The following is a 14,627-nucleotide window of genomic DNA, read 5'->3' as shown; positions in this document are numbered from 1 at the left end:
CCCTAGCATTTGCTCACTATGGAAAGGAACAAAATGCTAGAAATTGCCCACCATATAAAGTAAATAGGAATAGGATGCAGTACCTGGTATTGTTAAGCAATGAATAGAGCTGGCACATAGCAGTAACTACCATTCACTTTTTTAAAAAAATGCTTTCTAGCACTTATTTTTTAGCATTCTAGAGGTCAAGATTGATTCCAGGTACAATTACTGGAAACCCGTTTTCCAGAAAGATCTAAATTACAGAAAGGCAATCTCCAATAGACTCCATTTTATCCAAATAATCCAACTTTTTAAAAATGATTTCCTTTTTCTCTGTAAAAATAAAACAGTACCTTGTACCTGACCCCAACGGAGATATAATTAATCCTTATTGTAAGCAGAACCAGCGTATTGGGTTTATTTAGGGGCAGATTTATCAAGGGTCGAATTTAGAGTTTATGGGAGTTTATAAAAACTCCCATAAACTTGATTTTCGAGATAAAAACAACCAATTGAAATTTTTTTAAAGATTCAAATTTTTTTAATTCGGCAAATGGGATCGACACGCAAACTTGAATCAAATTTGAATCAAATTCGAAAAAATTACATTTTCAGGATGCCACCAAACAACTCCAAATTGATTCCAGAACATTCCCCTTAGGCCAAAACAGCAATTGTCGAATTTGAATTCTTGAAGGGCCAGAATCTAACGATTCGAAGGTCGTAGTAGCCTATTCGATGGTCGAAGTACCCAAAAAACCCTTCGAAATTCGACGTTTTTTTTCATTCAAATCCTCCACTCGAGCTTAGTAAATGTGCCCCTTAATGTATACATGATTCTCTAGTAGACTTGTATGAAGATCCAAGTTACAAAAAGATCCCTTATCCAGAAAACCCCATGTCCCAAGCATTCTGGATAACAGGTCCCATACCTGTAATAGATAGTAATAATAGGGTACCACTACTGTGTACATTTAGTACACATACTTATAGAACATTGGTTTAACATTTGCAAAAGTGTTTTTGAAATAGTTTCAATTTTGTTGGCTAGTACCTATCTCATTTCCTTCTGAGCAGTGGATCTTCATGGAGTTTTTCATTTGGTGCGGAGTTGGACACTGCCCCTTAATATTCTGGCATAGATGAAAGCTGCCACTCCAAGTGCCATCCTTTCTACACTGGATTACATTGTGTCCCTTATCCTAAAAAATAAAGTGATTTAAATATGTAGATGTTTCAGTAATAGCCTTGCCTCATTTTATGTTTGCTTCTTATCTTACAGTTCACAATAAATAGGCATGCGTTTCAAAATTATTTTAGATTAAGTGCAACATTTTAACCTTGCATTATTTTGATTTCACATTTCTCCTTAAATAGAAAAATGCCAATAAAATATCATGAATGCATTTTTCTTCTTTGCAACTTCCCTTAAAAAGGGTAGGCTGACCAAATTGCAAAAATTATTAGTTATTGATTTAGATTTAGAAAGTAATACTTGAAAAATTAAGGCCACTATGTCAATAGGTTGACATTCATAAATATTATATCTGTATCTATTATAATGAATAAGACTTGCCTAAAGATTACAGAACTGCATGGCCTCCTGGTTGTTCATATTCAAAACAAAGCTGAGCCAATGAAGTATTCCTAATAATAGCAAGTACTTACTGACTGGTTATTGCTGTCCTCGCACATGAGCTTGCACTCACTGTTGAACTGAAAGCCATGTGTGCACTGGTAAAGCCCACGAAACTTTGGATGAGGGGGTTTGCAAGTAATTGGCACACATTTACCCTGATGCCAGCTTCCATCCTCCATGCACTGTGTTTTGAATGCCTTCCTTTCCCAGAAAACATAGTGAAAAAAGGATAAGCTTCAGGGTATAAGACAGTTTAAATAACAGCAATCATAGCATAGTCCATTTTATGGAAATACAAGAAAGTCAGATCCACTTACTTCTTGGTCTTCTTCAGTGGGTCACTGACATGGAATCCTTGCTTGCACCTATATTTACAAAAAGATCCAACCTTATGGCCATCACCATGACATCTGGCAGTCTGCAAGATAGCATTTGGCAATGGAGGTGGTGCCAAGCACATGAGTTCGCAGATGGATTCAGGAAAAGACCACAGTCCATCTTCTATGCAAGTTAACATATTATTGGTACCTAAAAACATATGCACAAGAACAATGATGATTATCAAAAGCAAATGTGAATGAAGAAGCTTGCACATCATCATCAGAGAGTCTCCGCTAAGTTTTATTATCTTGCATAAAATGCTGCACAAACTAATTATTTTATTAAGGCTGCATTTGTCTGTCCCAGTTTCTCTCTGTACTATCACCTTCTATCTTTTAGTCAAAAAAGTTCATATTCAAGAAACAGAGCAGAAGATGCTATGGGGGAACATAAGCAAAACAAAGGCAGCCAAACAGTCTTGCTGAAAAACACAATTATGTCCATTACATAAATGGCATAATACAAATTTCAAGTAAGTATTCTTATGGCCTGTAAAGATGGTCAAGTAGACTATATCGATAATTGGCTGTAGAGCTTGCTGATGCAGTCAGTATTCACACTATTTTATTATTATTTAAGCCTTAAGGAAGGGTAGAGTGCCTCGTTTTTGCTTTAATTTCTCCCAGTCCTTTTGCTTTATTTCTCCATAATTAGCTTTCTCATACTCTGGATCATTTTATTCATTCCCCCTACTTTCTTAAATAATCAATCAATATGGGTGCTACTTCTACTTAATATGTTCCCCTAAATTCCTACAAAATTCTCCTGATACTCTTGAAAATTATAAGAATTATGATCGGATTGAGTATTTTACCACGGAGCTGTGCAGGTAGACGGCATTGGAAAGAACATTGTTTTCCATAAGTTGTCCCTTGGGGGCATGTGAATATTGCTGGGTGTATATGACTCTTATCAGGAAAGCCACAGTCCACGGGCTCACATGTTACCTGCTTGCTCCACTTGCCATCTCTGCATGTTAGGATGATGTGAGACTCAAACTAAGAGAGAGAATTCAAAGTGTATTAATTGCACTGCACAATCCATACAGTATATTGTAAATGTTGCTTGTTTCTAAGCACATATTGGTTACCAATTAAAATGTGTTTCAATTTTTTTTTTTTTGCTGAAGGAGATGAAATTTCATTTTGTCCCTTTCAAAACAGATATTAGTGCAAACAGCTGTTCTAAAATGTGTGTCTTGAAATGCAAGACAGTTGATGGAACACACACAACGTTCTGATATTCAAGCAAATATATAGAACATGAAGGCCAAATCTCTCTGTGTTCTTGAGTAGATCTGTATTCAAAGCATAGCAGAGGCAGCGAGTTTGGGCTAATGGATGCTAAGTGTCCTAGAGTGATTTTTTTTCTCTAATGCTGGCAATGTGGTACTAACTTTTACTGACTGCCTTCATTTGGGGGTTTGTTTTTATTTAAATAACATGAGAACGCTTCCAACACACTTTAAAGCACTTGGAGTTTGCTCCTGCCAAAACACCTAAATCGCTTCTACAGAAGTTTTGACCTGTCTTACTTTGATATATGATTATTTTAGGCAAATGAAGAGAAAGGCTGAGCTGCAAGATGTGTCACATGGTATAAGTATATGTAAATAAACTAAAACAAGTGCAAAAAATGCTCACAATCTGACAATATCCCAGCTATTCACACCCATCTATCCAAATATCTAATTTTGTGACTTGTCCAACCAGCTCCACTGTAAAAGTTTGTTTAGAAAATGCTGCCAGAAAAGGTGAAATCTGTTCAGATGTAAGTTATGGTAATATTAATATAAAGCAGCAGTATTAGTCCTTTTAAAGTGCTGCACCCGGGCCACCCAACATCTTCGGTGAGTCTCCATTCATACAAGATTGCCGTGTTAATTTTGAATGCTATATATCGGTTAAAACTGCACCCTACAACGATAGACCCAGGGTTTTTACACCTGGGTCATACTCTGCATTGGGTGAGCCATTAACTTTGTTTATACCTTGGGGACTGAGCCAATGTGTTTTTTTCTTTTAAAGTTCACATAACATATTCGAATAAGCTGCATTTCTGAATAGACTACAGCGTGCCCAAGCTTTCTTTAACATTTTTTGATATCTGTGCCGCAAAGCTTACTAATCAGTGTCCCAGTAAAGGAGAACAAAAGCCTAACTAAAGAAGCAGGCTAGAAAGTAGGGAAGATATGTGTCTCCAAAGATGTCCCAGTAGCTCCCCATCTTCTTTTCTGCCATTCACTGCACATGCTCTGTGCTGCTGACAGTTACTGAGTTTAGGGCCAACTCAGAATATACAGTACACATAGAATATAAATGTCACAATATAAGGCTGATTAGTAAATAATACAGATAATTACTACATAGCAGCACAGAAACCAGTGCAATTATCATCAGAATATAATAATCAGCCATGTAGCATCAGTTTATATTACAGGCCAACCTCATTTTCTGTTTAATAATTTGGGACAACCCCTAAGATTAGCTTCTCAACAGCTGCTAACAGCCCACTTTGCATCTGGGTGTATATATACATTTTTAGGGTTTAGTTGTCCTTTAACACCAATGGTACAGAAAATCTTGCATTCACATAAAACCCCATAGAAATATTATAAGATATATTTAACTGTCCAGACAATACTATGAGAGCGACAAAATGCCATGATAATAATAAATTGTTGCTTTTCTTTATATTATTCTGCTCAGCAATGAGAAATGTAGATTTTTAAAGGAGAACTAAAGCTTAGCTAAAGAAGTAGGCTGGAAATGTTGAACGTTATGTTTTGGGTTTCTGTACCAGCCAAAGGCAACCACAAAGCTTTAGCAGCAAAGATCTGTGTCTCCAAAGATGCCCAAGTAGCTCCCCATCTTCTTTTCTGCTGATTCACTGCACATGCTTTGTTCTACTGTCACTTAATGAGCTTAGGGACACACTCACAATATACAATACACATAGAATAGAAATGTCACAATATAAGGCTGATTAGTAATTGATACAGATAATTTCTAAAATGCAGCTCAGAAACCAGTGCAACTATCATGATAATCTAATAATCAGCCTTGTGGCATCATCTTATATTACAGGCCAACCTCATTTTCTGCTTGATAATTTGCGATGACCCCTAAGCTTAACTTCTCAACAGCTGCTCAGAGCTCATTGAGCATGTGACACAGACACTTTCCAAGATGGTGCCCCCATGTGACAAGTTTGAAGGCCTGGATCATTGTTACTATTGAGAAGCTGAAACTTTAGGCTGGGGCAATAAGTGCAGTATATAAAATGTGGCATTTTTAGCCATATTCATTTTTAGGGTTTACTTCTCTTTTAAGGCACTGCAGTAATGACCCTTAAACATGGGTCAAACATTACAGGGAAGTAGTGTAGATCGGTGGTGTAACTAGATGTTACTGGGCCCCACAGCAAATTCAACTGAGAACTTCAAAATATTGGTATGTTGACCTAATCTACCAAGGTATATTGAAATTGATCATTAATTAGGGTCTAACGGGGCCCTCTATACTGCTGCCCCCCCCCTCCAACCACAGGATCTGCTTCCTCTGTATTTACGTCCATGGTGTGAGCAGGTGAGCAAGAGGATCCAGGCCCGGATTTACAAACTTGCCGCCCCTAGGCCGGCTCTACTCATTGCCCCCGCTCCCCTGCCGGTGCCGTCCCCTTCTCTTCCCCTGTCCAGCACTGTTACCTCCACTTCCGGTTTGCCCCTTTCCAGCGATGTCCCCTTGCCTTCCAGGGCCTTCCGCTTTCTGTGCGTGCGCATGTGCATAGCTTAACACTCGGGAACAGCACTGTGCCGTCCCCTTCGCTTCCCCCTGTCCAGCACTGTCGCCTCCACTCCAGTTGCCGTCCTCTTCCCCTTCAGTGTGTGCGCGCGCATGCGCACATCTTAACACTTGGGAACAGCACTGGAGACTGACGTGAGTTACTGATGCGGCTGGGCTGCCCCTGAAATTGCGCCGCCCTAGGCCAGGGCCCATGTGTCCTTGCCACAAATCCGGGCCTGAGAGGACCCCTCTTGCAACATGTGTCCATCAAGTTCTTTTAACTTTACTTGCCTACCTGCTAGTTGATTCAGAGGAAGACACAATCTGGAGCATTTATATTTGTGTGGCACACGTTTCTACATGCTGAAACTTGTAGGCGGTGATTGTCAAATCAGCCACAGTTTCCTTTGACTATACTGATAACAACTCTGTAGCAAGTCAACTTGACTCAAGAAAAATTGCAGTAGCAACAAGTCAATACTCAGTAACCCCCAGCTCAGATTTCTTTCCAGCGTTAAAAGAATGCTCATGCAGATTTTATGTTGTTTCCCTCTTTTTAAAGGTAAGATTTGGCCAGGTTATATTAAATTCCATCATATCTCTGTATTCAGTTACCGTTATCCCCACAAATTACAAACAGTGCTTTGGTACTAATTCCTATATCTCAGGGCATCGCCTTTTATAAAGCAACAGACATAGGTCATATCAGGGTCTGGAAATATGATAAGGATTTTACTTGGAATTAATCTCAGCTGAGGTTCTAGGAATATCATAATGTACCGTACACATTTGGTATTTAAGCACTTTGCATTCATATTCTTAGTTTATAAGGATGTTAAAAGACACAAAGGACCTCCATGACCATATAAAGGGACAAGGCTGCAGACTGAACTTCAGTATTCATGTGATTTTAAGAGCTTGTATTCAGTTTGGTCAAGCACTTAGATCATCTGAATATTGCTGAAAACGGTCTGGGTTTAGGCCAAATCCAAAATGTCCTTGACATAACTACTGAGGTTGCCCGCTAGAGCCGCAATAAGTTATATCTAGGGTTGCCACGTTTTGGCCCGGTACAATCTGGGCAGGAGGCAGGGCTGTGGATAGGGTTGCCACCTTTTTTAAAAAATTTTACCGGCTGCTGGGGGGCAGGGACACAAAGGGGCGGGCCGTGATGTCAAAAGGGGCGGACCATGACATCAAAATGGGCGGGGCCTCGCCACGGACGTTTGAAGAAGTAAAGAAGAGTAAAGAAAAGGTAAGTTCCAGGGGATTGGGGGCAGGCCGAGGGGTCCTTTTAATTGTATTACAAATTTACCGGCAGCTACATTGCCGGTAAATTTGTAATACCGGCCCCGGTCTTGGCAGGTATTTTACTGGCTAGGCCGGTAAAATACTGGCCGGGTGGCAACCCTAGCTGTGGAGCAATGGGGGGCACAGGTTGTGATGTCAGGGGCAAGTCTTTAACGTGACAATCGCCGATTGGCTGTTCGCCACATTAATCCTAGGGAATCCTGCCGTTTTTCCTAATTTGGAAAACTGGGCAGGCAGTTTTGACCAGGGCAGCCCTTCAAAACCAGACAGATGGAAAACCTAGTGATATCGCAGTCAATTTATCAGAGTGCGAGCCAGTTGTATGCCTACACGTGTGTCGGCGGGTGGGGGCCCATCCTGCACTTGGGCCCCGATGTGGTTAGTTACACTGCTGAAGGATTTGTCGCATCTCTGGTAATAATAAAATAGTACCTAATACATGATGGTAGCTAAGATGCCACGTTGTTTTGTGTTTTGATGTTTTTAGCAGATATAAAGTATAGTGCTCAATTACAAAAAGAAAACAAAAAGAAACCCCCAAATGACTGTTCCAAATAGAATTGCGCACATCCTTAACTTTTTTACTGAATGACATAGTATAGACATAATACAGTACCCCCTTCAGGATGAATAACACAGTCATAACAATCTTTGTTCATTATTTTACTTACAGCAGTTTACATTGATGGGAATATTTACTTGGTGCTGTCTATGACACTGCAATAATGAAACAGAGCAAAAACAGAGAGAGAGATAACCTTAATCCCCATACAGACCAGACATACTAAATGGTTAGTTTAATATATATAAAGTAGGCTGTTGCTATCACTGTAGGACAGCTAACAATGGCTTCCCTTGTCCCCTGGGCATAACCAGTAAAGTTTGTTAAATAAATATCACATGTGCAAAACATATACTAAGAATAAGAAGCTGTTGATAACATGAAATGGTGAACACTCCCCCTTGAAAACTGCCCCCTTAGACTACAACCTATGCAAAATGCAAGCTATGCTAAAGGAAACTATTTTTTGTATTCTAAATAATTCTAACATTGGTATAATTCCAATCGATTATATATATATATATATATATATATATATATATATATATATATATATATATATATATATATATATATATATATATATATATATATATATATATATATAAAGACTCTCTTCTAACTTTGAAAATTACTTTGAAATACCCATTTTCCAGGTAGCTAGGATTCATAGAAAAGGCTATCACCCAGAGTGATGTTAAAGGGGTTGTTCGCATTGAGCTAACTTTTAGTATGATGTAGAGAGACTAATATTCTGAAACAATTTTTAATGGGATTTTATTTTTTATTACCTTTGTTTTTTTACTTATTTCGCTTTTTATTCAGCATCTCTTCAGTTTGAAATTCCAGCCATCTGGATGCTAGGGTCCAAATTACCCTAGCAACCATGCATTTATTTGAATTATAGACTGGAATATAGTTAGGTGAAGGCTTAAATAGAAAGATGAGTAATAAAAAGAAGCTATAACAATACATGTGTAGCCTTACAAAGCATTTGTTTTTAAGATGGGATCAGTGACTTCCATTTGAAAGCTGGAAAGAGTCAAAAGAAGACGGCCATTAATTAAAAAAACTATAAAAAAAAAAAAAAAAATTTAGACCAATTGAAAAGTTGCTTTGAATTGACTATTCTATAACATACTAAAAGTTAACTTAAAGGTGAAACAACCCTTTAAGGAAATAATTCTATTTTATTCAATTAATTTCCTTGTTCTCTATAATGATTGGGGATAGCAACCTTTTTCATCTGGTTCAGTCTTGCAGCAAGATCTTTACTTTTTTTCGGAAATCTGCACTAGGACTTTGACATGAAGAATATTGTTCCCAATTAATTGCTTAGAAACATCCACACCTATAATCTGCAAAGGTCAAATGCTGAATTGTTTTTTCCATTCAAATGTTGTGATTTTTCACGGGACAGTCCAGATTTTGAAAGCTCAACCCGCAGTCCCAGATTGTTACTGAAATGTCCCGATTTTTTTTGATGTCCTGCACTGAACAGCCAGAAAAAGAAACAATGTTTCTAAAACTCAATTGGCTTTTGGCAGAAAGCCCAGAATATGTGGCAGGTGCACTTGCTGCAATTTAAGATAAGGAAAGAAACAATTGTAACAATTTAAGATATGCAGGTCTCTTGGGGAAACTGTGACTTAAAGGGCAATTTACCTTCATTGGCAAAACTATAATAACACATAAAAACCACAGACATGTGTTCAAACTTTCACAACCTGCCAAATTTTGTAAAATGGACATGCCAATTAGATGGTGTGGCCAAAAAACAGGTGTGGTAAAAAAAAAAAAATCTATGGTCTATCTATTTGGTTCCACTTTCTATTTCCAAAACTTCTCACTAAAGTCACTTTGCTGTTTTTACTTCAAAATATTCCTGTCCAATGTGTAGCATTTGACTTTTCAACATAAAAAGTAAATAAGTTAAAAGAGTTTGATAAAGCACAATCTTTTTAAAAGCCTGTTGGTTTTAATAACATTAGGGGAAGACTTATCTTCTGGCTCACATCCAAATCACACAAGAATCTTTAATAATCTTTTGTCTTAACTGCATTTTTGTAGTTCACCGAATGTTGTCAGTCAGTAGGTATCTCCTTTGATAAGCAAGAGTTTCAATGGGTACAAGACATCCCACTGCCTTGACTGTAATCTACAACTCCTCATATCTCCATGCATTGTTTCACCATTCTGCATATCAACAGCTCATTCCAGATAAACACCCAAACATCATCTTTAGCAACAGTGCTGCCCCAAGTTTCCCAGAGTGTATTCTACTCCATGAAGAGACTTTCCACACAAACCATTGTAAAAACACAGACATTCCAAGCAAAGGGTGAAAGGGACAGTTGCCACTGATTACAAGCTGTGTCACCCACCACAATTCCAAACAATAGTAGTCAAAAGTCACTTTGTATTTAAACGCAATTATGGCAGAAACAGAAGAATTCCACCAATCCAAACAGCATTCCATGAATACTCGGTGTAAACATGAGTCACCTACTCTTGCAGGGAAGCTGTTTAGAGAGACGGAGCAGGGGTATTTAGAATAAATTCAGAAATATAGCATTTTCAGACTTGTCTTTGCCTTGTATTTAAACTATTTACATTATATTCTCCTGGCCCCCACACAGTCAGGAATGTATTAATACAGCTTATCTGCTATTCACACATGTTTTATTTGTCTATCAAATAAAATACTGGTATCATAGTAGGTAGAGGTGGAAAATACACCAGTATCTACTATTTTACACACACAAGACTCCTCTGTACAACAGTGTGGGTAGCAGATAGAAAGTGCACCATCTTGGCCAAAGCTTGCCATTCATGTAAAGATCTATGCAGCAACCTCCATACGTGGTAAAAGATGCAAAGTGAGCTCAGGAGCAGTAATCTATTACAAACAATAAGATACTTGCTTTTAAACAGGTGCCCAGTACATGCTCAGGAGCAGTAATCCATTACAAACAAGTTCTACCAACTTAAAGGAATTGTTCAGTGTAAAAATAAAAACTGGTTAAATAGATAGGCTGTGCAAAATAAAAAATGTTTCTAATATAGTTAGTTAGCCAAAAATGTAATGTATAAAGGCTGAAGTGATTTGACATATGTCAGTCAGATCAGTACTTCCTGCTTTTCAGCTCTCTTGGTTTACACTGACTGGTTACCCTGGCTACCAGGCAGTAACCAATCAGAGAATTGAGGAGGGGGCACATGGGTCATATCTGTTGCTTTTGAATCTGAGCTGAATGCTGAGGATCAATTGCAACTCACTGAACAGAAATGTACCATGTGGCCCCCCTTCAAGTCGCTGACTAGCTCAGAGTTATAGAGCTGAAAAGCAGGAAGTTGGATTCTGGCCGTTTTATTAGACATCTGTTCACTCCAGCCTTTATATATTACATTTTTGGCTAACTAACTATATTAGAAACATTTTTTATTTTGCACAGCCTATCTATTTACACAGTTTTTATTTCCACACTGAACTATTCCTTTAAGGCTAAGGAAAGCTTAGGGCATGAGTCTCCATTAGTATGAACCCAGCATAGAATTCTGTCATAAAAAGAAATCTCCAGTCTCCGGTGGTAACAGGTAGATTTTGAACAAAAAACATGCTTTTGAGCATGGTATTATTTCCAGTAAAACTTATGACAAAACCTTCTGCAGGTTTTGGGCACTTTAGAATTGTCCATGCTATATCTTTTTCTGCATTGCAAAGTCTTTTGAGAATACTATGACATTTCAAGGAAACTAAAGTTATGGATCCTTGGGGCATTGAATTAAACTTCCAATTGAACCACCAATGACCAACCTTATTCTTGACATATTATGAGAAGACTTGATTATTCGCAAAAGGCAATTAGTTGAAGGGAATAGTTGATGTGAACAACCAGCAAATAATTGGTTGGATTCAATCACAACAAACTAGAAAAAACTACCTGTTCAGTCGGAAGGAGATGAAAACTAGCTTGACAGCACTTACTTAACACACCTACATATTGCTTTGAACTGTTCAATTTAATCCTGTATAGCAGAAACTAATAATTCTTTGTATTTAGACAGATCATCTAGGATCCTTCTCTGGTATCTGATAATCTAAAATATTATCTGGTTGGGCCCCAGCACATGCAGGACCACAGGCTCTGCTTTGGACTCAGATTGAGGATGACTTACTCTACCCCTATCTAACACATCAAGCATTATAGTTACTAAAGATTTTAAACAACTCATTCCAATAACAATTGACATGTTATACCTCTGGCGAGTGCTGTGAAAAAAAACACTAGTTCATTAGTTGAATAATCCAGCATTTTCAACTGGACTCTATAAAACAGGGGTCCTAAACCTTTTTTTACCCATAAACATCATTCAAATGTTAAAAGAGTTAGGGAGCCATGCAAACATAATGCATCCTGAGTGGTGCAAAACAAGTGTGGTTATTGGCCATTTATTGGCAGTATGTGGACTATGGAAGCCTAGATGAGACTCTGGCAGTACACTTGATCTTTTTGGAATGAAAATTTGCCTCCAAGTCCGGAATTCAAAAATAAGCAACTGCTTTGAGGTAACTGGGAGTAACATCCAAGGGTCTAGTGAGCAACATGTTCCACATGAGCCACTGGTTTGGGACCACTGCTCTAAAAATACTTTCATGGTGAAAAAGCAAGGGAGTCACTATCCTGTATTCATTAACCTTACAGAAAAGCTCCAACCTTCCTTTCAGGAACTATTCAGTGCCACACAATCCTGCACTATGCAAGCAGACAGGTGGAAAACTGTGACCACAATACTATCACATCATTAAGTTATGAAATGGTGTGCCATCAAGCTCCATTAGCCCCTGGAAATCTTGTTTAACTAATTATCTTCTAATAACATTAAGCATAATTATATGCTCAAATGGGAAAGAGATCTTAATGCAACACTATAGACACAACAATGGTCACAATGCAGTTTAATGGCCAATAAGTGGAGCGCTTGTGTTACTAACAGGAGAACGTCAATAAAACGCCCTCACAGGACGACTGAACAAAATATTCCCCTCATGCGACTTATGTTGTTACAGGGGCTGCCCGGAAACTGGAATAATGTTCCACATATGGTGGAAATTAAATGTTGCATCTAACTACTGGGACTCAGTGTTGAACCTACACTCCAGAGTATTACACAATAAATTAAAAAAAACAAAAACCTTTTGTCATTGTATTGGGTTAAAAGCCTAAAAAACTCAATGCACAGCCTACTACTGATGTCATTCTAAACATAGCAACCAATGAAAAATGTTAATTTATGCTGCAGAATAGTGAGGTTGGGGCCGAACTCGCTGCCCCATTTGCAGGTTGGCTTCTGACTTCCAGCTTCTGGTTTTATAGGCGCGCTCCTGCCCCATACCTTTTGTGACATCATTGGCGGGATGGCATAGGTCTATAAAAAGAAGGAGGAAAGTGGGTGCAGGCGGACGCGGATTGGGGGCATGCAAGTCCAGGTCGGCAAAAAAATAAAACATGGCTCCCATAACTCGCATATGAAAATTATTCCGTACTCTTTTACGCCCTGCATTCGAGGACCTATAAATGTGTGGGAACATGAAATCCTTGTTATAACCCCTGTTTGTTTGAGTACACCCTTGAAAATTAATAAAACCCACCCTCCGCTTTTTTTCTTCTACACTATCCTAAACTCTCTAAACAACGTGACCAATGTCTATGACTTATGTATCCATTTTCATGAAAAAAATCTATAAAATGTTGCCCAGTCTTGGCACTCAAAGCCCTTTTTTGCCATTTATTTATCCCTGCATGTTAAATACCCACTTCTACATTGTAAAGATTGTACAGGGCTGTGTATACTAGTAGTGCTATAGAAATAAAGCTTTACATTCATAAATTGATCAAAGAGCAACATAAAATCTGCAATACTAGAAATACAAAACAGCAGGCACTATAGATTCAACAGTGTACAACAACAGGAAGGTAAGCAATTTCAACAGACTGCTGTGAGATGCAATATTTCCATCAACCAACCTGGGTTTTCAAGAGATCATCGTTCCTGTGTATGTGAAGTATGTAGCCAGTGTGGCATGTTACCTCACACTGGGCCTCACTGTAGTGACCACTTGTGCAGTTCACATCAGAATTCTCGATTTCTAGTTCCTGGCAATCAGTAACTTCACATGAGTACTGAACACAGCTGCAGAGAAAACAGAGAATAATTCTGTGCATCCAAATGGTAAATACAAAACGTTTCCACCAAAGAACATCTTATATACATGCAGCCATGCTTCACCTGCCAACATCAACATCATCAAGCAACACATTGTAGAACAGAGAGAGAGACAGAGAGACAGAACCTTTTAAATTATGGTAGAAGCTAGACCTTTGTGAAAAGTATTCTAATTTAGTAAGCCCTAGAATTATGTCACACAAAACTCTGAAGTTTGCCTATCTATGTTCTAAAGTTGTTGATCTTGGTAAAGGGAACTGCATATAAAAGGGGCAGTTCACGATTAACTTTTACGATGATTTAGAGAGTGATATTTTGAGTCAATTTGCCATCATTTTTTTTTTTTTAAGTAGTGGTTTTTGAGTTGTTTAGCTTTTTATTCAGCAGCTCAGATTGATGCAATTTCATCAATCTGGTTGCTAGGGACCAAACAAACGAAGCAACAATGCACTGATTTACATAGTTGCATAGTTAAGTTGGGTTGAAAAAAAACCAAAGTCCATCAACCCCTCCAAATAAAACCCAGCATCCATACATATACACACTCACACTGACCCTCTATACTAATTGTAGATTTTAGTATCACGTTGAATATTATGCTTGTCCAATAAATCATCCAAGCCCCTCTTAAAAGCATTTGCAGTGCATTCCACAACCTCACTGTCCTCACTATGAAGAACCACCTACGTTGCTTCAAATGAAAGTTCTTTTCCTCTAGTCTGAAGGGGTAGCCTCTGGT

General features: G+C 38.3%; 1 protein-coding gene across 1 annotated transcript in view; it reads right to left on the bottom strand.

Moving 5' to 3' along the window:
- Positions 1 to 14,627, bottom strand: part of LOC108700041 (pappalysin-1) — a 212,755-nt gene that overhangs the window by 27,962 nt on the left and 170,166 nt on the right. The window contains exons 14-18 of the mRNA XM_018232903.2: positions 13,690 to 13,855; positions 2,817 to 3,000; positions 1,939 to 2,149; positions 1,651 to 1,822; positions 1,037 to 1,184 (exon numbers count right to left, since the gene is read on the bottom strand). Coding sequence (XP_018088392.1) covers positions 1,037 to 1,184; positions 1,651 to 1,822; positions 1,939 to 2,149; positions 2,817 to 3,000; positions 13,690 to 13,855 — 881 coding nt within the window. The remainder of the gene's footprint in view (positions 1 to 1,036; positions 1,185 to 1,650; positions 1,823 to 1,938; positions 2,150 to 2,816; positions 3,001 to 13,689; positions 13,856 to 14,627) is intronic.

Source organism: Xenopus laevis, chromosome 8S (assembly GCF_017654675.1).
Source record: "Xenopus laevis strain J_2021 chromosome 8S, Xenopus_laevis_v10.1, whole genome shotgun sequence".
In the NCBI taxonomy this organism is placed as follows: Eukaryota; Metazoa; Chordata; class Amphibia; order Anura; family Pipidae; genus Xenopus; species Xenopus laevis.
Note: the sequence above shows the minus strand (reverse complement) of the source record. Positions and strands in the feature narration are given on the sequence as shown.